The 25,836-nt window shown below is 46.5% G+C and overlaps 1 protein-coding gene across 1 annotated transcript in view; it reads left to right on the top strand.

The window, feature by feature from the left end:
* The first annotated feature begins 1,681 nt into the window (after positions 1-1,681).
* LOC306797017 (zinc finger protein GLI2-like) overlaps positions 1,682-25,836 on the top strand; it is a 51,952-nt gene continuing 27,797 nt past the window's right edge. Inside the window, exons 1-3 of the mRNA XM_079296175.1 lie at positions 1,682-1,731; positions 10,589-10,683; positions 24,477-24,582. Of these exons, the coding sequence (XP_079152301.1) occupies positions 10,602-10,683; positions 24,477-24,582 (188 nt within the window). The 5' untranslated portion in view covers positions 1,682-1,731; positions 10,589-10,601. The remainder of the gene's footprint in view (positions 1,732-10,588; positions 10,684-24,476; positions 24,583-25,836) is intronic.

The following is a 25,836-nucleotide window of genomic DNA, read 5'->3' as shown; positions in this document are numbered from 1 at the left end:
ATTATATATATTATTAAAACTGTCCCGACAGTAATCAATCATGTCGATTCATTTGTATAGAGTCAAACAATAGTTTTGAAAATCAAACTTTATTTTAAACGCAGTATTTATTTTGCTGTTTGTTCATTTTAAGGATCTTAATACTTCAATACTACAATAAATACGTTGTGTTCACCTCAGTCACTGTTTTAAATGTAAATATTTAAATAAAAACAAACGCATTAATCATCTGCATGTTGCAGAAACGATCAATAAATCATAAAGTATTCATGAATTAATGATATTTGTGTTGTTGTGGGGTTTGTCCACAGGGAGGCGCTGTTTCCTATTTTAACGAATAGCAATCTGAATTATTCGTCTCACCACGTTTCAATAACTTCAGTTACTGCAAATCAAACAGCTTCAGATCTCATTAATATATTAATTTATATATGTCATATATTTATAATACAATAAGTACAGATTGATGTTTATTAGAAATCTATAACAGAACTATAAAGGACGCATCTGATTCCCTTTTTAATACTTTATATATATATGATATTATCATTATTATTAATCTGACTTTCAGCTTTTTATTAAACACCTGAACTTCAGACATGAACTGTTATTAATCTGTTGCTGTTTGAGATGTACATGCAGTTCCCTCAGACGACCGCCAGGTGTCGCTGTTTCATGCATAATCAGAATATAAATAATAATCAGAACATCCCATCATACACACTGAGGTTACGGATCCGGAATCAATATTAACTGAACAACACAGACTTCTTCGTGATATTTAATCTACATTAAATACATTTAATTCTCCTTTAAATATTAATTACATTCAATTAAATATGCTGTTCATACTTTCAAACGTATGGAACATTTTACATCGTTTTAGGAGCTGATTGTGTGTTTTATACGGATTCATATTCTTCATATTTCTGCTGTTTTGCTGCATTACTTTCCTCAAACATTTTTAATTAAAAGTTGATTAATAAGAACAATTATTGAATATTATTCTATTCATATTTAGTGTGAACTGCAGCAGGAATAAAATCATATTCATATTTGTACATTTGAGTGAATCACAATCAGCGAACTCTGCTCCTAAATATGAATGAATATGTTTGATTAATTCAACCTCTATTCAAACAAAACGGTGCAAACAATGTGAACAATAAAAGTTAATAAAATAAAAATAACTATAAATACGAGATGAAGACAAATACATAATAATAATGACTGTTGTTCAAATAAGTTATGATATGAATCAATAGTGTAAGTTGCCTGTTGAAGCTGAATATTGAGGAGATTAATAATTTGGATCTGTTTATTGATCACAGATAAATTATGATGAGGGGGGGGGGGTCAGAGAGGAGGAGGAGGAGGAGGAGGAGGAGGAGGAGGAGGAGGAGGAGGAGGAGGAGGAGGAGGAGGAGGAGGAGGAGGAGGAGGAGGAGGGCGCTGAAGGAGCTCCGCAGCATCCCGCTGAAAGTTCCGTCTCCTCACTTGTTAAAAGTCTCCTCCGTGTTTCTTTGAGCTCCGGTGGATCCCGGAGAGGAACCCGGACCCGGTGCCCGCTGCGCCCTCGCTGTGACACGGACTAACTCCTCCAGAGGAGCCGCGCGGATCTTTGTTCTCCTCATAAAGTTTGACTCGGAGAAGACGGAAGAAGTTTGAAGGAGGCCGAGGAGCCGAGAGGAGAGCAGCCGGCCGAGAGGAGCCCAGGACGGGACACTTCGGGTGAGTTGGTCCGCCATGTGCTCCGCGCCGCCTCCATCAGGCACCGTGAAGCGGTGCTCATATTCATATTCATATTCATATTCATCCAGTCTTCCTATTGTGAAGGCTCTAAAGTGATGTTCGAGAGAAGCGTTCTGCAGAAACACCAAACCTTATTGATCTGTTTATGAATCTGTTTATTAATCTGTTCATGAATCTGTTTATTAATCGGTTTATTAATCGGTTTATTAATCGGTTCATTAATCTGTTTATGAATCGGTTTATGAATCGGTTTATTAATCTGTTTATTAATCTGTTTATGAATCTGTTTATTAATCTGTTTATTAATCTGTTTATTAATCGGTTTATTAATCTGTTTATGAATCTGTTTATGAATCTGTTTATGAATCTGTTTATTAATCTGTTTATGAATCTGCTTATGAATCTGCTTATTAATCTGTTTATGAATCTGTTTATGAATCTGTTCATGAATCTGTTTATTAATCAGTTTATTAATCAGTTTATTAATCAGTTTATGAATCAGTTTATTAATCAGTTTATTAATCTGTTTATTGATCTGTTTATGAATCTGTTTATGAATCTGCTTATTAATCTTCTTATTAATCTGCTTATTAATCTGTTCATGAATCTGTTTATTAATCTGTTTATTGATCTGTTTATGAATCTGCTTATTAATCTGTTTATTAATCGGTTCATGAATCTGTTTATTAATCTGTTTATTAATCTATTTATGGATCTGTTTATGAATCAGTTTATGAATCAGTTTATGAATCAGTTTATTAATCTGTTTATGAATCTGTTTATTAATCTGTTTATGAATCAGTTTATGAATCTGCTTATGAATCAGTTTATGAATCAGTTTATGAATCTGTTTATTAATCTGTTTCATGAATCAGTTTATGAATCTGCTTATGAATCAGTTTATGAATCTGCTTATTAATCTGTTTATTGATCAGTTTATGAATCTGCTTTTATTCATTCATCACTCACATCAACAGAGTCATTGATGAAGCTCGCTCTGCCTCACGTGTGCTGCTGTTGGTCATTTATTTATTTATGATTTATCATAAAGTTATGAAGTCAAGAGAATAAATCCTCTGAGGCCGCTGCAGTCATTTGCATCAGAACAAAGTTTTGCTGCTTTTGTGCAGAATGAAGAGTTCCAGCAGTCGGGGGGGGGGGGGGGGGGGGGGTCACACCTCCACCCTTCTCCTCCAGACTGAGATTTAAAGACGGCAGAATAAAAGAGAATAAAACAACGAGTCGGCCGAAGTGCTCAGAGAGAAACCTCCAAAACTCTTATTGTTATTATTATTATTATCATGATGATCATCTGCACATTTCAATATCAAGTATTAAAGACGATGATTCTCCAAAAGCTCTATTTTAAACGAATAATGAACCTTCAGTTGTTTCATGTGTTTAGACTTCTTCAGACACGCGAGGAGCAGCAGAACATACGACTGAGATGCTTTAAAGTTGATCATTTCATCAGAATTATGAATTTGTCGCCCCCCCCCCCCCCCCCCCCCCCAAAAAAAAACTGCAAAAACATAAATAAATAAATCAGGAATAAATACCAATAATTCTCTGATTTCATATTTGTTTATTTCAGCTCTTGAAAGACGTTTCTTATTCTGCCGTCTTTGGTTTGCAGCCGTTGGCTTTGGTAACGAGGGGGGACACTTTAGAGTGAGACACGGCGGGGGGGGGGACACTTTAGAGTGAGACACGGCGGGGTGGGGACACTTTAGAGTGAGACACGGCGGGGAGGGGGACACTTTAGAGTGAGACACGGCGGGGAGGGGGACACTTTAGAGTGAGACACGGCAGGGGGGGGACACTTTAGAGTGAGACACGGCGGGGGGGGACACTTTAGAGTGAGACACGGTGGGGAGGGGGGACACTTTAGAGTGAGACACGGCGGGGGGGGACACTTTAGAGTGAGACACGGCGGGGAGGGGGGACACTTTAGAGTGAGACACGGCGGGGGGGGGGACACTTTAGAGTGAGACACGGCGGGGGGGGGACACTTTAGAGTGAGACACGGCGGGGGGGGGACACTTTAGAGTGAGACACGGCGGGGAGGGACAGTTTAGAGTGAGACACGGCGGGGAGGGGGACACTTTAGAGTGAGACACGGCGGGGAGGGGGACACTTTAGAGTGAGACACGGCGGGGAGGGGGACACTTTAGAGTGAGACACGGCGGGGGGGGGACACTTTAGAGTGAGACACGGCGGGGGGGGGGACACTTTAGAGTGAGACACGGCGGGGGGGGGACACTTTAGAGTGAGACACGGCGGGGGGGGGACACTTTAGAGTGAGACACGGCGGGGAGGGACAGTTTAGAGTGAGACACGGCGGGGAGGGGGACACTTTAGAGTGAGACACGGCGGGGAGGGGGACACTTTAGAGTGAGACACGGCGGGGAGGGGGACACTTTAGAGTGAGACACGGCGGGGAGGGGGACACTTTAGAGTGAGACACGGCAGGGGGGGGACACTTTAGAGTGAGACACGGCGGGGAGGGGGACAGTTTAGAGTGAGACACGGCGGGGAGGGGGACAGTTTAGAGTGAGACACGGCGGGGAGGGGGACAGTTTAGAGTGAGACACGGCGGGGTGGGGGGGGACACTTTAGAGTGAGACACGGCGGGGAGGGGGACAGTTTAGAGTGAGACACGGCGGGGGGGGGGACACTTTAGAGTGAGACACGGCAGGGGGGGGACAGTTTAGAGTGAGACACGGCGGGGGGGGGGACACTTTAGAGTGAGACACGGCGGGGAGGGGGACAGTTTAGAGTGAGACACGGCGGGGGGGGGGGGACACTTTAGAGTGAGACACGGCGGGGGGGGGGGACACTTTAGAGTGAGACACGGCGGGGGGGGACACTTTAGAGTGAGACACGGCGGGGGGGGGACACTTTAGAGTGAGACACGTCAAACATGTTCTCTGGAAGGCGGCTCACTGTTTTCCTCCAGAAGATCTCGAACCGACTCGGAGCAGCAGAGATCACATGATGAAGACTGAGCATCACATGGAGACCACCAAAGCTCCGGGGCCACTGGGGGGGTGGGGGGGCTGTAGGTCCTCCTCTTTCATGCGTCTTAATGAACTCCTGGAGGGACGATCGGCTCTGACAGCCGCCGAGTCCTCGTGTGTGTGTGTGTGTGTGTGTGACGACTTGGTCGGTCGTCAACCACAGAAGAAGAAGAAGACGCTCCTCGTTCTGTCCTCTCCCCCAGAAAGAGGAGGGCTTACCCGGGGACAGACGTGGTCCCGGGACCCTCTGATTTATTCTAAATAATATGAATAAACGTGGAGATACAAACACCTCGAATCATTTAAATCAGACGTTTACTTCACCATCAAGTCTCAGTCCAGACCCCGAGATGCCCGAGACGCCCCGATCCTCACACCAGGTGTGACGGAAGGATTGAAAGGTGCTGCTGGACAGGACGTCCGTGGTCCAAACTGTGGCTGTAAACCCAGCGAGAGGGGGGGGGGGTCAGGGATCAAAGAGAGCCGGAGACAGATGGCCGAGGCTCCGCTTTAACTGCAGGAGTCAAAACCTCCTCATACCTGAACCCTGACCTCTGACCTCAGTGTGAAGCTGTTCATGAGGGATTCAAACTTCAAACCACAGAGATTCATGAGAACGAGTGAAGAGTCTGAAGTGGATCAACTCAAATGTCTATTTGTTCATCCGCTGCTCACACAATCACCCCCCCCCCTCTGAATTCTATTTAAGACTCTCCGCCGACCTGCTCCTCTTTTACGGAGCCGCTATTATTCACAGGAGAATAGGTGCAGGGGCCCGGCCATAAATTCCAGCAAGTGGCCCTTAAGCAGGAGGCGGAGTCGACTGCTGCTCTGTGACCTTTTGCAGCAGAGACAGACTCATCTGGAAGACATTTGTCCCCTGAAGGCGGAGGGAACGCCCTCTTACTGCAGCTCATTCAGGCCGTGTCAGAAGGTGCTCTGAGGAGGACTCACCTGCACGTCTACCGCCTCCTGCAGCTCCTGCTGGAGGAGGACCAACGCCAACGAGCAGCTCCTGCTGGAGGAGGACCAACGCTCACGAGCAGCTCCTGCTGGAGGAGGACCAACGCTCACGAGCAGCTCCTGCTGGAGGAGGACCAACGCTCACGAGCAGCTCCTGCTGGAGGAGGACCAACGCTCACGAGCAGCTCCTGCTGGAGGAGGACCAACGCCAACGAGCAGCTCCTGCTGGAGGAGGACCAACGCCAACGAGCAGCTCCTGCTGGAGGAGGACCAACGCCAACGAGCAGCTCCTGCTGGAGGAGGACCAACGCCAACGAGCAGCTCCTGCTGGAGGAGGACCAACGCCAACGAGCAGCTCCTGCTGGAGGAGGACCAACGCCAACGAGCAGCTCCTGCTGGAGGAGGACCAACGCCAACGAGCAGCTCCTGCTGGAGGAGGACCAACGCCAACGAGCAGCTCCTGCTGGAGGAGGACCAACGCTAACGAGCAGCTCCTGCTGGAGGAGGACCAACGCTCACGAGCAGCTCCTGCTGGAGGAGGACCAACGCCAACGAGCAGCTCCTGCTTAACTAAAAAAAACATAAAGCTGTGATAAATGTGCAGAATTAATATGAAACAAATGCTCAAATTCATGTCAAGAAAGTCAGAAGGTATCGTGAGCATCATATGATCATCACGTTCGTGCAGATACATCTGCAAAAATAAAACATGATTTTGTGATGATCCTGCAGGAAATATAAGATGTAAATGTTTAAATTCATGTAAAGAAAGTACAAATTCTAAATGGAGATAATTTATCATCAAGTTAGTGCAAGAAATACAACAAACAGATGAATTAGTGATAATTGTGCAGAAAAGGTTTTAAAAAAAGGTTTAAATGTTTCAGTTCATGTCAAAGCACAAAGAAGAAGTCAGTTGAAGCAACACTGCATGAACATGGAGGTACAGATGTATTGATGGAGGTATTGATGGAGGTACAGATGTATTGATGGAGGTACAGATGTATTGATGGAGGTACAGATGTATTGATGGAGGTATTGATGGAGGTACAGATGTATTGATGGAGGTACAGATGTATTGATGGAGGTACAGATGTATTGATGGAGGTACAGATGTATTGATGGAGGTACAGATGTATTGATGGAGGTACAGATGTATTGATGGAGGTACAGATGTATTGATGGAGGTACAGATGTATTGATGGAGGTACAGATGTATTGATGGAGGTACAGATGTATTGATGGAGGTACAGATGTATTGATGGAGGTACAGATGTATTGATGGAGGTACAGATGTATTGATGGAGGTACAGATGTATTGATGGAGGTACAGATGTATTGATGGAGGTACAGATGTATTGATGGAGGTACAGATGTATTGATGGAGGTACAGATGTATTGATGGAGGTACAGATGTATTGATGGAGGTACAGATGTATTGATGGAGGTACAGATGTATTGATGGAGGTACAGATGTATTGATGGAGGTACAGATGTATTGATGGAGGTACAGATGTATTGATGGAGGTACAGATGTATTGATGGAGGTACAGATGTATTGATGGAGGTATAGATGTATTGATGGAGGTACAGATGTATTGATGGAGGTATAGATGTATTGATGGAGGTACAGATGTATTGATGGAGGTACAGATGTATTGATGGAGGTATAGATGTATTGATGGAGGTATAGATGTATTGATGGAGGTACAGATGTATTGATGGAGGTATAGATGTATTGATGGAGGTACAGATGTATTGATGGAGGTATAGATGTATTGATGGAGGTACAGATGTATTGATGGAGGTATAGATGTATTGATGGAGGTATAGATGTATTGATGGAGGTACAGATGTATTGATGGAGGTATAGATGTATTGATGGAGGTACAGATGTATTGATGGAGGTACAGATGTATTGATGGAGGTATAGATGCATTGATGGAGGTACAGATGGATGTAATGTAGTGATAGCGTGAGAGAGTTATCCTGGATGTAAAGGTGAGTCGATGTTCCTCTGAAGTGTTGACTGTAGAGAAGAAACAGAATGAAGTGACAGAACAATAGATTTGAGCACAAAGAGAGAGAGGCTGTTGTTCCCTTAAATAACTGCATTGTCGGCGTCTCTTTGTTGCCTGTTGTCCTCACATGAATCACCGTGTGGCCCCTGAGGGGTCAACAGTGGGAGGGGACGCTTAACTACAGCGCTCACTGAGCTCTCCACTCGCCAACTGAGTTCATTCGCTCACGTTTACTCTCTAACTGCTCTCACTTCTGTTCGTATTTACATATCTGATCATCAAGTCTATTATCTTAGATATAAACTTTAAAGTGAACGAACACTCTTTGCACATTATTTAAGGGAATCATTTGCAGCTTTTTAACCTTTAATTCCCGTTAAAAACGTAGAATACACGCTAACATCTTAACATGTATGTTGTAGTATAAATCTTTCTACAGTTGGCAGCAGAAGCTAAGTTGCTAACGCCCTGTTTGCTAATTTAGCTAAATGTAGTGTTTGTGCTAATAAAAGCTACATTAGGAAACTAGCTTTAAAAGAACAAAAAACAACTTTATCAGAATATACTGTTGTTAAAAGACTTCAAAGCTAACGTTAATCTTCAAGTAACTACATGCTAGCGGCTAAAAGTAATTACATGCTAGCGGCTAAAATTAATTACATGCTAACGGCTAAAAGTAACTACATGCTAATGCCTAACAAACTCCCTGTTTGCTAATTGTGCTAAGCTAGCTAGCTAAATTATTCCTAGTAGAACATATTGTTAAAATTGTGTTTATTATTATAAAATAAACGTATTTTTACGAGTAACTTTTTCAGGAATATATTTTTAAAGATGATTACTAATTATAATACAATTATATAATATATAATATTCTGAATTATATTTAACTTTTGGTACTTTAAATATATTTAGAAGTTTGGAATGCAGGACATGTACTCGTAACAGAGTATTTCTACATTGTGGTACGAGTACTTTTAGTCGTAAATGTACACATTCTTTGAGGCTGCTAAATGCTGAGCCTGACTAATAATGATTTGTGAGGACAGATCAGAGGACGAAAGACCGCCATCATGGGCCTCGTATATCAGTGTGTGTGTGTGTGTTGGGGGGGTATACAGCTGTGTGCACATACAACCATCACTGCTGGTGTTATTACTGGTGTTACTGGCGTTACCACTGGTATTACTACTGGTGTTACTACTGGCGTTTCTACTGGCGTTATTACTGGTGTTACTACTGGCGTTATTACTGATACTGGTGTTATTACTGGCGTTACCACTGGTATTACTACTGGTGTTATTACTGGCGTTATTACTGGCGTTACCACTGGTGTTGCCACTGGTGTTGCTACTGGCGTTGCTACTGGCGTTGCTACTGGCGTTGCTACTGGCGTTGCTACTGATACTGGCGTTGCTACCGGCGTTGCTACCGGCGTTGCTACCGGCGTTGCTACCGGCTTTGCTACCGGCGTTACTACCGGCATTATTACCGGCGTTACTACCGGCATTATTACCGGCGTTATTACTGTCGTTATTACTGGTGTTACTACTGATACTGGCGTTACTGGGGCCGGCCTGAAACCCCAGTAGGTCACTGGTCCGGTTCCTGGGACCACCAGAGGGTCTGGTACCTGATATGAACTGTTACAGACGGACGGTTTCACCTCGAGGTCATTGAGCAGCTTGTTACCGTTACGTGGGTCACAGTGAACAAATACTACAATCATGTACGAATACTGCACTAGAAGTAAAAGTACTGCATTAAACGTGCTGATTAATTGAGTGTTTTTTTGTCTCAAACCAGAAGATATTAGATAAAATATTAAGATTAAGATGATTTAACGAGTACGTGAACCTTTAAGTTTCGTTCATTTATTTTTATTTATAAAAACACAAAAAGCTGAAAACTCATCTGAGAAGAAAGAACTTTAAAGTTTTCTTTCTTCTTAAATGTCTCAAACGATGTGAAATCATCTTTCTATTGAACTACTTCATGAATAAAGGTTATTGATCGTTGTTATGCGATTATGAGGAGGCAGTGGAGCCAACATGGAGGCCGACACCAGACCCACGTCAGAGGAACGTCTCACAGTCTTTGAAGATCCACTCGTATTGTCCCATCAGTTAGAGGCACAATGCCTTGGCTCAAAGGTCCAGAGTCAAATAAACTGTGGTGACCTCAGACCCCCCCCCCCCCCCCTTTAACCCCTTCAACCCCTGATGGAGTCGCTCCTCAGAGTGTTTGCTGGAGGATCATCTGATCGGCTGAGCTAACTTAAGACTTAACCGAGTCTCTCACTGAGGAAGGCCAGCAGACGTGGTGGAAAGCTCCTGTTTACGCTCAAGAGCACCTTCACCTTCGTGTTCATCAAACTGAAAATCATTTCGTCATCTGCTCTGAAACTAGCAACTGTGTTTAGCCTCCTATAAATAATTAAATTCATAAAATACATGAGTAAATAAATATAATGAATGAAATAAATAAATGAACATATAAAATAAATTGGCAAAGTATTCAATAAATAAAGGAAAGTGTTTGTGGTTTGCCTGCAAAATTGAAATTAAAGATATCAAATGAGTTTAAAAAAGGCCAAGCATTAAATAAATAAAAACAATAATTTCTGTGTTTTGTCTCCAATAATCAATAAAAGATAAAAGTATATATAAGTATAATAAGAAACTTTAAATCGTTGCTGCTTCCAGACAGTAAAGGTGTTTCCCTCTCTACATGCACATCTTACATTTTGTCTTTTGACTCTTGCACCGGGCTCAGTGTGTCCTCATCTACTCCACTAACACCTTTCCTTCTTGTGTTTCCTTGCACTTGCAGAGCTCCCTCGGCGATGGAGACTTCCCCATCGAGAGAGAAAAGAGACAACATGGACGGCTTCTCCGAGCTGCAGAAGAAACCCTCGGAGACGAGAGGTAACGCTCTCTTTTAAATAAAGAAAGGCTGCTGGGTGTGAATGTGTCCGTCCGGCTGTGTGCCGGCTCCGGGGGGCCACAGGGGGCCACGAACGCGGTGATGAAATATACATTTTAGAAGATAAGGTGTGATCCGGGGAGCCGGCTGTCCTCAGTCAGAGGTGACTCACAGCAGACGTGCGGTAGGAATCCTGAGCAGCCTTTAAAGAGCATCGCTAATGTACGGAGGCCCCGGAGTGTCCCGCGGAGCAGCGTGGCCCCGCCAACACTGACGGACGGAGAACGTGACGCGTTTGTGTTGTTGAACTAAATGAAGAGCGGCACCGAGCCGCTCTCTCTCGCGGGCAGGAAGAGAGGATCCGTGTTTTAAAGATGTCAGCGAGCGCGTGATGAAAGCTCGGCATAATGAGGCTCAAAGACCTTGTTCTTACCTCCGGAGTGGAAAGAAAATGGACGCCGCGGCGCTGCAGAGATTGAGCAGCATGCCGACTGACGGGCCGCCTTTGAAATGGAAATTAAACGCGTGATTTTGTGACATCTTTACTCGTCAATGAAGGACTTGGTGGCCTGCCATTATAATGAAACACTCATCAAATGATGAAGAAGGAACAAAGCTGGGAGTCAAACCAGAAACTACATCTAGTATCTCAAAGAGTCGTCCACAAACACGTCCGCTCACCTTTTTTATCTTTAAGTGACAGAATACTCCCTCATTACATTAACGGTGTGCACACAACGACAGTGAATACGGTAGGACGAAGCCGCTTTCTACTTCCAGCACATGTTCAGGAAGTCACGAGGACGTGGCCTGTGAAACAAAGCGTCATCTGTCAAAGTTCAACCAGGAAGTCGTTCCGTAAACTGTAACTTTTCTAACGTGAAACGTGTAACGGCTAACGTGTAACGGCTAACGTGTAACAGCTAACGTGTAACGGCTAACATGAAACGTGTAACGGCTAACGTATAACGGCCAACATGTAACGGCTAACGTGTAATGGCTAATATGAAACGTGTAACGGCTAACGTGTAACGGCTAACGTGTAACGGCTAACATGAAACGTGTAACGGCTAACGTGTAACGGCTAACGTGTAACGGCTAACATGAAACGTGTAACGGCTAACGTATAACGGCCAACATGTAACGGCTAACGTGTAATGGCTAATATGAAACGTGTAACGGCTAACGTGTAACGGCTAACATGAAACGTGTAACGGCTAACGTGTAACGGCTAACGTGTAACGGCTAACGTGTAATGGCTAACATGAAACGTGTAACGGCTAACGTGTAACGTGTAACATGTAACGCCTGACGTACATTTATTTGGTTAGTTTTCCTGTAAGATTGCAGCTCTAGTCCCATGAAGTTATGTTTCTGAGCATCTTTCTTATGAACACCGTGCAGGACGAGACTCTTTGATTCTAAACTCAATTGATTCTTAAATCTCCGCTCCCCTGAAGTAAAGCCTCCATAACTCTTCCTCCCTATCGGTGGTGCTCCTGTGAAGACCACGTATTTTAATCTTAAACGAACAACAAGCAACGATTCCCGTCCGCCGCCTCGACCAATCAGATATCGGTGCTAAAAACCACAACCGTCTGCCACTGTGTGGAGACAGAGCAATTACTTACGGGCGTAATATGCATTATTATTCCTGTTGCCGGGTCCTGATAAGTGAATATGCAGCATGAGAGACCAGGTCCTTGAACCTCGGAGCGTTTCTCTGAATATACTGCTGCTGCTTTTATTCCTCTGCTGGCTGCAGGGTTCCTGTCACGTAAGTCATGCCACCTCCGTACCAGCCCGCCCTGCTTTATATTCCCGTCCCGCGTTATTTATTCACCACAGTTCCCTCTCTATCACAAGCACACGGCTAATGCCGAGTTTTAATATGTTATTTACACATAAAGAAACAAGCTATTTACAGCGTGCGTGTGTGCAGAAGGCAGGAAAATGAATGGGCCCCGGCGCCCGACTCCGATCTGTTATATCACAGTTTAACAATCTGGATTGCTAATAGAACCATTTATCACGGAGCGGTCATTTGTTTTACGTGAGCGGCCCCGGGGTCCCGTTCCCAGAGGCCTATGGAAATGTGGGAGCGTATAATGAAGCTGAAGTGAGAGTCACTTTGTTTAAAGAGTGGATCCGACACGCGGGGACTCAATTAGGACGGACGCAGGTGGCTCCGGTCGCCGCGCTCCGTCCACGCCGCCGACGGAGGAGCTCCAACAGGAAATAAACACCTCTGGCACGTCAGCTCCCAAACAAAAGGGGGACTCGGCTGGCGGGGCCCGCCACTCTGCTGCCCACTAAATAGATTCAAATGAGCGCTTGTATTTCCTGTGACAGCACGCATCTGTCTGCTGGTTCAGGCCCCGCTGGTAATAACCAAAGGTATTTAGAGTGCAGAGAGAATGATGCATGTGTCAAGGTCCCCTCTGTTCCTACACAGAAAGACTTTTCTTTAAATCCGATTGGTTAAATGGAGAGTTATTGCTTTCTGCAGGAAACCCATCCTTCTCTTTCAGTCCAGGAGACTCCATCCCGATTGGCTCCCGACGCTTCACGGATCAATTTGAACTGGAAATCCTCCATTTGGAAGCCAATCAGAGTCCAGTTTTTGAGCCAACAAAGGGCCGTTCTGGAGCTTTCGGCCATGTCACACGCTCTTCATCAGCAGGGGAAGTTTTCTTGAGGATTTCTGGACTTTTTTCTCTGCGTACTGAAAGGACTTGTTGTCCACGTCTCTGGAAACAGAAGTTAAGAGTCCGTTGAGCAGCAGTTAAAGCGCAGTGAGGATCAATTCTCCGTCTCCTGATAACAGAGCGTGTGGTGAGATTATTGAGGCATTTTAAAACACAATCATGGAGTCCTTCCCCCGCTGCACAGGCAGCTTTGTTCCGGCGGTAAACTAGGCCACAGGAAGCTACCGGCTGCTGCTAATGATTTGATTAACTGGCGGCGGAGGCTCGTGACATACATCCAGCTCAGAGTGAGTTTGTCATTTCAGAGGGAGATTGATGTCCCTCCCTCGTCCCGCATCCCTCCCAGGTCTTCCTGCTGAGTCTGGCTGGTCCGCAGGGACGGACCCCGAGTACTTAGCACCTCCTAGCTGCTCTGTGGGGGGGGGGGGCAGGCTAAACAGACACACATCTGAGGCTACAGCCTCACTACGCCGCCGCTCCAGAGCCCTGAAACAGACGTAGACACCCACGTCGTGTCCTTCCCTCATTCTCTCTCTCTATAGATCTATAGATCTATAGATATTTAGATATATTCTATACGAGCAGCTGTTGTGCAGTTCAATTCAGCATTCTATCATTCTACGACTGCCGACTTGCGGAGGAAGCAGCCGTTATTGGAGCGATTGGCGAGCGGCGTGTCTGAAGTCACGGTTTGAGGCTTTGAGGACTTTCCTGTTCTTTAGTTCTGCTCAACTATCGTGACGTTCACACAGAAACTGTAAAGGAACAAACAAGCTTCTTGATCCACAATCAAGTCAACTCTAATATGTAGATGTGTCTGTTTGATAGAAGACGATGATAGAGGAAGATCTCATGTATCGAGCACAGTCATGAAAGAGTACTATATACCATATATATGTATATATATATATATATACTATACACCATATGTATATATATATCTAGTATATATACTAGATATATATATACACTGTATATATATACTGTATATACTATATATATATATATATATATATATAGTATATACAGTATATATATACACGATATATATATAGTATATATATATATGTATATACCATATATATATATATAGTGTGTGTGTGTGTGTGTGTGTGTGTGTGTGTGGCTTGTGACCCATTAAGAAAACGGGATCAGTGCTGGTGTGACTGGAGGCGGATCAGAGTGTGTTCAGTAAACTTGCGGGCCATTTGACACCAAAGTTGGTTTAAAACTTAAATCGGTGCTTCCTGAGCTGTTCAACCATGAACCTCAGCAGCTGCTCACATATCTCATGCTGTGTTGTCTTCCTGTCGTCTCACCTCTCGTCTCTGACGTCCACGTCTCGCTCTATTCATGAGCTGCAGATCTGATCTGTGCATCCAGCCGGCAGCACACGGGACAGCTCCCAGAAACACACGTCAGAACTTTACATCTTCACTCATTTTACAGCCACACTCTGTAGTGACTCACACTCTGTAGTGACTCACACTCTGTAGTGACTCACACTCTGTAGTGACTCACACTCTGTAGTGACTCAGACAAACAGGGATCCGTTGATCCCTTTCAGCAGCTCGTTACGGTTCTGACCAGTAGAACCACAGTCTGCAGGGCCACCATGTTGTTCCAGGACACCGTCCTCCTCTCTCTGCCAGCTGATGGGAATCCACCGTCTGGTCCTCCAACTCAAACACCAAACCACAGAGAGTAAACAGCCACATCTCACATCAGCTGAGCCACGTTCAGGAACTATTGATGGAGGCAGAGCTACGTTACTGCAAACCAGCAGCGTCCGTGTCCCTGAGGCGGACACTGTGTCCCTGTCCCTGAGGCGGACACTGTGTCCCTGTCCCTGAGGCGGACACTGTGTCCCTGTCCCTGAGGCGGACACTGTGTCCCTGTCCCTGAGGCGGACACTGTGTGGGGTGGAGTCGGGCCTGAAGCACACAGCTGCACCGCTCTTTACAAAGTTACAGTGAAATGAGAAGACGCTCACTAATTGCCTTGTAAGTATTGCAGAAAGCAGCTGGAGATTAGCAATAACAGCTAATTAGCCCGACGACGGTGGAAATCAAAGCTCTCGCATGAGGATAAACACACAGTGTGGTGTTTGTCTGCCGATTATAAATCTTTATGAAGCGCCGGCTTGTCACGTTAGTGGATTTTAAAAGCTCCGGTCTGAGAGAGAGTTGTGTTTCAAACCCACGCCTGCCTCACCAGCAGCCCTGAGCAACAGTTAAACACTGTAAATATGACTTCCCTCTCTGCTTAACGCAGCATGAGGAATATCCCCCTCATCAACACTGTGCAGTAAGAGGCTCCACACTCTGAGAGCCAGTGGAAGTGATTAGAGCCTCAGTGGAAGAGCTCTGGTTGGAGTAACCCTTCACTGCATGACGCGGGACGAAGAGGATGAAGTCCTGATGAAGATGCTCAGATTAACACACATTTGGTATTAATATAAAAGTATCACATGCCCATCCCCACAACCACTTGTCTTTTCCAAACTTAGAGTCGTTTTTATTTGCTTAACATTTTAAAAAGTTCACAGATTGATAGTTTTAGCTGCAGATCTCACAGAAAGACGCATGAACCCTTCAGTCTGTTCTCTGGGTTTATTTTCTGAATTTAAACTCTGCCGCCCTTTGTTGCCGCAGCGACGCCCCCACCGAGACCTCATAGGGTCCAAAAACACTGAACCAGGGTCACCACTTTGCATCCACTCCTCCCTCTCCACCTGAGCGACCAACCGACCAACCGACCGACCAACCGACCAACCGACCAACCGACCGACCAACCAACCAACCAACCAACCAACCGACCAACCGACCCACCCACCGACCCACCAACCCACCAACCGACCAACCCACCAACCAACCGACCAACCGAACCAACCAACCCACCCACCAACCGACCAACCGACCGACCAACCGACCCACCCACCCACCGACCGACCCACCAACCGACCTACCCACCAACCGACCCACCCACCGACCGACCCACCAACCGACCCACCAACCAACCGACCAACCGAACCCACCAACCGACCAACCGACCGACCAACCGACCCACCCACCTAGGCTTTGTACCTCCAGAGAGAGGGGAGGGGGGGATGAATAAAAAACAACTGCTCTTAGTGGACTTTATTACCCAATGCAATGCAACAGCGCAACAGCGGAACGCAACAACGCAACAAGTTAAGTTATCTCTAACTTTGATTGAAAGCCACGAGGTGTTATTCTGTTCTCTCCAAAGAGATGAAACTTGATCATGTCTCAAACCAAGAGATCTACTGTAATCAATACGATTCCAAAATGCTAATTATTCATAACTGCACATTAACACTGAGGGAGATGATGACCCTTCAATCACTACGAGTCACCATCATGAATCACTCCTCTGCTGCTTTAGGATTCTTCGAAGTCTTTGGTGCGGATTTATTCTGCCGTTTCCAAAAGAGCCGCAGCAGAAGTACATTGTTAAAGGAATGAAGTCAGGGGTCGGCTTCTAGTCAACCACCGATGACAATCAGACGGAATGAGAGCGTAGCTTCTGTCTCTTTTGTTCCACGGAGGGCGTCTGGAGTTAAAGTTCAGAAATCAATCAGTTTCCACCTCCAGCTCCCGGAGCATGTACAGCGTGGGGGTAACGACACGTCTCCGGCTGCGGGAGGAACTCGATCACAGCTGGAACCAGTGGAAACACGAGCCGACGCGACGGCGAGGGCCGACGCGACGCCTCAGCAGGCGGCCGGCTGTCAGAGGTGGGAGGCTCTCCTTTCCTAATCAAGGCCTCCGCTCCCTCCCTGAGATCTCTACTGCCAGCTGCATCCAGCTGTGGGACGTGATGAAGGACTCAACCAACACTCATTACTCACCTTCTTGGCATTTGTGATTATCCTGATACGTTACTTCACAGATTCAGTGAAATCCACGAGTGAATATGGTAAACGTGGTGCTGTTTGTACATCTCACGAGAAGAGGTCGGCTCGTTTGCACATGAACAACATGAGAGATGCAAAGCATGGAGTGTGTGTGTGTGTGTGCAGCGTCTCCGGTCACCCAGCTAATGGCTGTCAGACTAATTGTTGTCCTGATGTGCTTCGTCTTGCTGCTGTTGTGCACCAGTTAATTAGCCACCAAACCAGGCCAGTCCTGAAATAAGGTCAGCAGAGATCTGCATATCAGAGCTGCTCCCGTTTGTTCCGTCTCTTCCTCAATAAGCTTCGTCTCGTTAGCGGGACAAAGTTCAGGTTTGATCTTTTGTTCTGTTTCTCGTTTGGAATTTAAAAAAGTTCCGAAAACATTTCTCTCTCTCGAGTGAAAAGCTTTTGTCCAATTCACCAAGTGGAGACGAGATCAGCACTTTATCATCACACGGTGCTTTGTGGCCCTCGCCGGCCCCCTTCTCCAGAGGCTGAATAGAGGGGGTCAGAGGTGGAGGAGCCAGATCAACCCCACACATTGGGTGGTGTTATAGAGTCCCGGTGTTTGTTTCTATCTTCTTTACAAACACAAAGGAACGGTTATTCTAACCGTTGTTTTCCTCACAAATTCTTCCATCATTCGGAACTTAATGATGGAAGCCTAAAGAAGTTGGTTGCTGAGATATTTGGGACATTTTGGAAAAGTTTGAGGAAGCAAAAGGGAACACTGGCCCGGCTGTTTGGTTTGTGTGTCTACAGGTCCACCTGCAGTAATCACACCTCCAGTCTTCTCTTTGAACCTCAGCTGGTGTTTAGCTTCCTCCGCTGGATTACAGGCCGGAGCAGCTTGTTTATGGGAGAGTTTTTATGCCGTGTCATCGCGTCGAGGCGGAGATTGTGGTGGTGAAGGACGTCCAAACAAATCCAGATGCACGTCTCGTAATCTCAGCTCAGAGCTCTGCTCTCGCTGCTCCTCATGAACTCCTGGTTTCAGGACGTTCTCGCAGTGAAAGCACATTGCAGACTTCTAGATGCGGAGTATTTAAAGTGTCTTTCGACCTGCAGCACATCAGGGACAACAGAGAGTGCTGATCAGGATTATAAAGTCCGTCTCCTCTCTGTTGTTCGGTCTGGAGCCGTCTCCCGCATGCTTCTCCTCTCGCTGAAGGAACGCGTGTGAAGAGGGTTTGGTGAGGAGGCGGGAGTCTGAGGAACATGACGCGTCTTTGGCTTCGTTTCTGGGAATTTCTTTGAGTCATCATTCTTAGAACAACAACGTTACCGACTTATTTATGTAGTGAGTTCAACATGCCTCAGTGTTCCTGAAATCATCCGTATCAATGTGTAAAACTGAGATACTGGGAGGAAGACGAAGTAAAAGTTGTTCAAAATAGGATTCAGGATACGTCGGAACCAGGACGGTCCTCATTCGGGGTCAGAGATTTGAAACAAAGCTTCTTGGACCGAGGGAGTCCCCCAGAGGACCGAGGGAATCCTCCAGAGGACGGCCCTCCATCATGCTCTCCGGCGACATGTCAGACCACAGTAAAATAAAAGGCGGTTCGGACGGTGCAGCTGGGGTCAGAAAATAGAGACAGTCCTGCTTCAGCAGATTGTGCGCAGCGGAGCGTTTATCGACACGGGAGGCGGCCGACTGCTGACGCCACAGCGCCGACCTCCATCTATTTCTGGAGATCGAAACCGGAGGTCCAGGGGCCCCCGGTGACGATCGGGAAAAAAGACGGCCTCCACCTGCGATGCATTCATCAAACCCAAGAAGAAGAGGAGGAGGAGGAGGAAGAGGTGCATCAGTCAGAAAGAGTCCCCTGTGTTCCCGCCTCATTAAGACATCACACGCCTCCACAGCTAACGTGTGAGCCTGGGATTCCTCAGCAGAACTGGGTCTGTGGTTCACTTACACACGGCCCTTTGGAGTAATTCACTCCGCTGCTGCACCGGTCCGGGGCCGGGCTGAGTCCCCGGCGCCCCCCTAGCGAGGGTGCCAGCGGGGTAATATGGATGTTCGCTGGGGAGCACGCTGACAGCCCCAGAGGCGACTGTTTAATTCATCGTGTTTTAATTATCGCTCTCCTTCAGCAGAGCTGTGCTGCTCCGACAGCGAGCCTTCATCACGCGGCCGTCCAACGAGATAATAAACTTCTGCTTTAAGGTAATTACTTAATCTGGACAAACCTGTGTGTTAAGCAGCGCTATTAAGCGAGGGGGCGATAAATCAGCCGTGCATTGGAGGAGGGTGATTACTCGACGGTGCAATCAGTCTTTGGACGCTCGCAGTCTCTTAAGTACCTAAATTGCACAAACAGCATGCTAACAACATGCCGGGAGCCTCGTTCGGTTAATGTCGGCCGCCGCGCGCTCACCTTCAGCCCGCTGATGCATGGAGGGTATTAGCACGCGGCCTCAGCCCGGCTGTCCACGGCTGATAAGTGACTCTTCCTCCTGGGGGTTTGTCAGCGGGGCCACAGGGGCCACCTCGCTACAGCCACACAGAGGCTTGTGGACGGACTTTAGGTGGACGGACAAATGGATGGACGGACCGACAGATGGACGGACAAATGGATGAATTGATGGATTTTAAATTTGGGTAAAAAGTGACCACATGAAACCAAAGAATGCATGGAGACATTCCACGAGAGCCGGGGGTCTGGGTCCCCCAAAGAGGTCACAGGATAATCTGAGGGGTCATAAAGCGATGAACGGATAGAAGAGAACAAAGTCACGTTCATTTTCTGACTTTTAACCAACAGTGTGTTGATATGTTTTAAATACTGTGCCGTCAGCTTCTAAACCCGAACAGACTCGTGGTCCTCAGGAAGTGAAGCCCGTTCTGGTTTATTGTTCTACGTTTGGTCAGAGCCAGAAGAACCGCGATCACGAGTGTGTGCAGCAGTTTGTGTGTATTCAGGACCGGAGGCAACTTGTTTTTAATGCTGTAATTTCCTGCCAAGACCTTCACATTCCTTCGTAGTGGAGCGATGAAGAAGAGGAGGAAGACTTCACGTTGTTACTGGCTGAAGTCTGGTTGTTCCAGGAAACGCAGGACAGTCTGAGGAATGTAGAATAACGTCAGAGATCTCAGTGCTCCGAGAGTACAGACAGTCTGCTCCCCAACGAGGCCAAAGACAAACTCTCTCAAACATGCAGAACTCTCTCAAACATGCAGAACTCTCTCAAACATGCAGAACTCTCTCAAACATGCAGAACTCTCTCAAACATGCAGAACTCTCTCAAACATGCAGAACTCTGTCAAACATGCAGAACTCTCTCAAACATGCAGAACTCTCACAAACATGCAGAACTCTCACAAACATGCAGAACTCTGACAAACATGCAGAACTCTCTCAAACATGCAGAACTCTCTCAAACATGCAGAACCCTCACAAACATGCAGAACTCTCTCAAACATGCAGAACTCTCACAAACATGCAGAACTCTCTCAAACATGCAGAACTCTCTCAAACATGCAGAACTCTCTCAAACATGCAGAACTCTGTCAAACATGCAGAACTCTCACAAACATGCAGAACTCTCACAAACATGCAGAACTCTCACAAACATGCAGAACTCTCTCAAACATGCAGAACTCTCACAAACATGCAGAACTCTCTCAAACATGCAGAACTCTCTCAAACATGCAGAACCCTTACAAACATGCAGAACTCTCTCAAACATGCAGAACTCTCACAAACATGCAGAACTCTCTCAAACATGCAGAACCCTCACAAACATGCAGAACCCTCTCAAACATGCAGAACTCTCTCAAACATGCAGAACTCTCTCAAACATGCAGAACTCTCTCAAACATGCAGAACTCTCACAAACATGCAGAACTCTCTCAAACATGCAGAACTCTCACAAACATGCAGAACTCTCTCAAACATGCAGAACTCTCACAAACATGCAGAACTCTCTCAAACATGCAGAACTCTCTCAAACATGCAGAACCCTCACAAACATGCAGAACTCTCACAAACATGCAGAACTCTCTCAAACATGCAGAACCCTCACAAACATGCAGAACTCTCTCAAACATGCAGAACCCTCACAAACATGCAGAACTCTCTCAAACATGCAGAACTCTCACAAACATGCAGAACTCTCTCAAACATGCAGAACCCTCACAAACATGCAGAACTCTCTCAAACATGCAGAACTCTCTCAAACATGCAGAACTCTCTCAAACATGCAGAACCCTCACAAACATGCAGAACTCTCTCAAACATGCAGAACTCTCTCAAACATGCAGAACCCTCACAAACATGCAGAACTCTCTCAAACATGCAGAACTCTGACAAACATGCAGAACTCTGACAAACATGCAGAACCCTCACAAACATGCAGAACTCTGACAAACATGCAGAACCCTCACAAACATGCAGAACTCTCTCAAACATGCAGAACCCTCACAAACATGCAGAACTCTCACAAACATGCAGAACCCTGACAAACATGCAGAACCCTCACAAACATGCAGAACTCTGACAAACATGCAGAACCCTCACAAACATGCAGAACTCTGACAAACATGCAGAACCCTCACAAACATGCAGAACAAACTCGCACACACATGCAGAACAAACTCGCACACACATGCAGAACTCTCTCAAACATGCAGAACTCTGACAGACATGCAGAACTCTCTCAAACATGCAGAACTCTCTCAAACATGCAGAACTCTCTCAAACATGCAGAACTCTGACAGACATGCAGAACTCTCTCAAACATGCAGAACTCTCTCAAACATGCAGAACTCTCTCAAACATGCAGAACTCTGACAGACATGCAGAACTCTCACAAACATGCAGAACTCTCTCAAACATGCAGAACTCTGACAGACATGCAGAACTCTGACAGACATGCAGAACTCTCTCAAACATGCAGAACTCTCTAAAACATGCAGAACTCTCTCAAACATGCAGAACTCTCCCAAGCTGTAGAAGCTGGAGGTCACAACCAGAACCTCTCAGATGTAACGCAGTGTTTCTGCAGCGGGGCTGACGATGAGAAAGTGTGGAACAAATGTTATCAAGCAAAGCCTAATAGATGGCTGGAAGCCTGAGCGGGGGCAGGGCGGTGCTGCCGAGCGCCCGGGGGTGATCGGGGGGGTCGGGGGGGTCGGGGGGCCCCGTTGAAATCAGGTAAATGTGCCTCTTGAACTCTCGTGAGCGCTCGCCTTTTGTTCTCTCCGTGGCGGCAGAACAATGGGAGCTGTCCGGGTGATGGAATAAGCCGGCCGGGACTCTGGAGGACCTGTCGGCATCCAGCCGGTCCTCCTTCAGGTCCAACGAGTCCGAACAGGAAGAGGAATCTGAGCCTCGGATTCGCCGTAACGAGACGTTCGTCCCTGTTGTTGTCGGGATTTTAACAAAAATCCACGTCTGGTTTGTGACTCGCATGTTACTGGATGTTGAGACAAACTCCAGATGTAACTGTGAAGCATCAGCGACCTTTAGTTTCCTCTTCCGTCTCTTGAAGCCTGTTATTTTTCCTCCTTCTCTCCTTAGTTTTTCATGTTTATCATCATCTTTATTAATCTGCACAAACTCTTTAAAAAGTCATCTGAAAATGGGAGAAATGAGTACTTTGAGTATGTCCACTTTGCCGTGTACTTGTACTGCAGTATTTTACTTGAGGTTTGTTCCTCCCTTCGTCACGTTCTAGTGACCCAGATTTAGCGGCTCTTTGTCTCCCCCCCCCCCCCCCCCACCTGTTATGAATGGTGTTTAACTAAAGCTGATCTTTGAATGGAGCCTTTAGGAGGCCAAGAGAAGGAAGCAAGGAAGCAAGGACACAGAGTAACAGACAGATATTAACATATAGAGAGAAAGTGATGAACAGATTGTGATACACAGATCAAGATGTATTTAAATATGAATCATGATAGATTAGATAGATTATGTATGTATGTATGTATGTATAAGGTACAGAGCTTAAAGAGTGAGTTTATTCACAGAAACAGTGCGGATGCTCTCTGCGTTTATTGATAGAGATTCTTTCTACGTTTCACTCCCGTCAGGCCTCGCTGCCGTTCTGCAGACCCAGAGAGCAAAGAGGTCTATTTCTACCGGGTCCTGTCCGTCATTCTGTCAGGGTGCAGAGTGAGAGGAATGGACCTGGACTGCTGACTCACTCAGGTCCGGGGATCCCCTAGGAGCCCCCGAGAGGCCCGGGGCAGATAATGATCCGTAACCCTGACCCCGAACTCCCAAACTCCCCGCTCACCCTGCAGAGACGGCAGCGTCGTGTGACACCAGAAGAATTTTAATGCGATCCAGAGATCAGCTGGCTCACCTTCCTCCTCCTCCTCCTCGTCTTCCTCTCGCCGTCTCCCGGAGACGACACACACCCGGTTACGATTAACGGGATCTGAAAGAGACGGAGTTAACGAGGACCATGAAGAGCCAGAGGGGGTTCCTTCAACGCGCCGCTAACGTGAAGACTTCTTCTTCTGTGGTTGTTATTGCCTCCGAACAACAGGCCTCTGAACACAGTGATCTCACGTTGCTTCATCATGTTTTCATGTCAGAGACTCGGAATAAGTCGTGAAAATATTCCAAAAAGTACTTTTGAGTTTTTTTGGTCTGAAAACCAGAGTTTGCATCAGAAGTTGATGATTTATGAAAAGGAACAGACTGTTTGGAGTCATTCTTTAATAAGTCTGAATGATGAAGTCTGAATGTCTCTGTGGTCTGATGACAAGTTCCCAGCATGTTGCATCATGGGAAATGTAGGACCAAACACCCCAAAGTCTGCTTCCCTTTTCCCCGCCTGAAGGTGCCGAGAGGAGCTTTCTTGTGATTTCCTCTCCTAGAAAGCCAACGGTCCCGTTAGGAAGCAGGAAGCAGGGAGCAGGAAGCAGGAAGCAGGAAGCAGGCCACGAGAGCGTCCGTGTTTGTAACGGAGGAGAAAGACGTCGGGGGGGCTGCAGCCTCCCATCACAGAGCTGCAGGACTTTGTCAAAGCTCTGCTGGAGGTCTCTGATGTGGGAGATGTCGGGCTTCTTCGGCCCACTTTGATTATTTATTCATCCCACTTCTCTCATGTGATACAACCAATATATGTTACTCTGGAAATCCATGTTGCTTTATTGTTGAGCCTTTGAAGCGTCTTCTGACGAACTTCTTCTTCTTCTTCTTCTTCGCAGCCCCCCACCACATGTTCCCCACCTTCCACACCCCGATCCCCATCGACATGCGGCACCACGAGGGACGCTACCACTACGAGCCCCACGCGCTGCACGCCATGCACGGGTAAGCTGCTCCTCCTCCTCCTCCTCCTCCTCCTCCTCCTCCTCAGAACAAACACTCTGATGCTCTGAGGAGTCTGAAGTGTGGAGCTCTGCCGAGGAGCCTCTGAGCAAGGCAGCTCACCAGCTGATGCCGAGTGTGAACGAGAGGAAGACGACTGAGCAAAGACCAGCACCAAGGCCCCCCTAAGGCCTTAGACCTGAACCACATTATCATAACAACCTGTATCGATGTCTTTGTAGTTCAAAGTTCTGTCCGTCACGGATCAGATCAATAAGTGTGAGGAGGAAAACATGCATTGAGCTTCATGTTTAAAGTGTAATCTAAAGGATTTCAACAGATGAAGAGCTGGAAATCATTTCACATTTTAATAAAAGATAAAAAGATCAATGAATTATATTTTTGTATGAAATGAATAACAAAAGAATGCCCCGATCAATGGGTGAGTGTTCGAGGCTGCAAAGGCTTCCAAAGATTATTTATTTCATATTTTTTACTGCGTTTATCTTTTTGTCGCTGGTAACATCGTGTTTAACGTCACAACGCTATGAATTGTGGGTAATTCACTCAGGCAAAGTCTGCAGAAAGCGTTCATCAAGGAATGAAAGAGGATGTTTGAGGTGAGACGTGAACGCTCACCGCTGAGCTGTGATGCTGCAGAAGTTCATCAGCCGGTGAAGAAGCAGATCAAAGCAGCCGCTCCTTCCACCTCTCCTCCTGCGGAGCGAAGACACATAAATCTCTGCCGCTCGGCTCGTATCAACCTGCAGCTCGCTCCATTAGCGGCGATCGGCCGGATCCCACCACACACAGCACCACCTCTTTATATTCATTAATGGCTTGTTGTGCAGCTAATCTGTGCGGTGCAGCCCGCTCTGCCCCCGAGCCAGCGCGTAATTACACTCCCCGAGTAGAGGTCACACACACACACACACACACACACACACACACACACACACACACACACAGAGACACACACACACACACACAGAGACACACACACACACACACACACACACAGAGACACACACACACAGAGACACACACACACACACACAGAGACACACACACACACACACACACACAGAGACACACACACACACACACACACAGAGACACACACACACACACACACACAGAGACACACACACACACACACACACACACAGAGACACACACACACAGAGACACACACACACACACACAGAGACACACACACACACACACACACACACAGAGACACACACACACAGAGAC

Source organism: Melanostigma gelatinosum (genome assembly GCF_949748355.1).
Source record: "Melanostigma gelatinosum genome assembly, chromosome: 24".
NCBI lineage: Eukaryota > Metazoa > Chordata > Actinopteri > Perciformes > Zoarcidae > Melanostigma > Melanostigma gelatinosum.
This window is presented reverse-complemented; position numbering and strand designations above follow the sequence as displayed.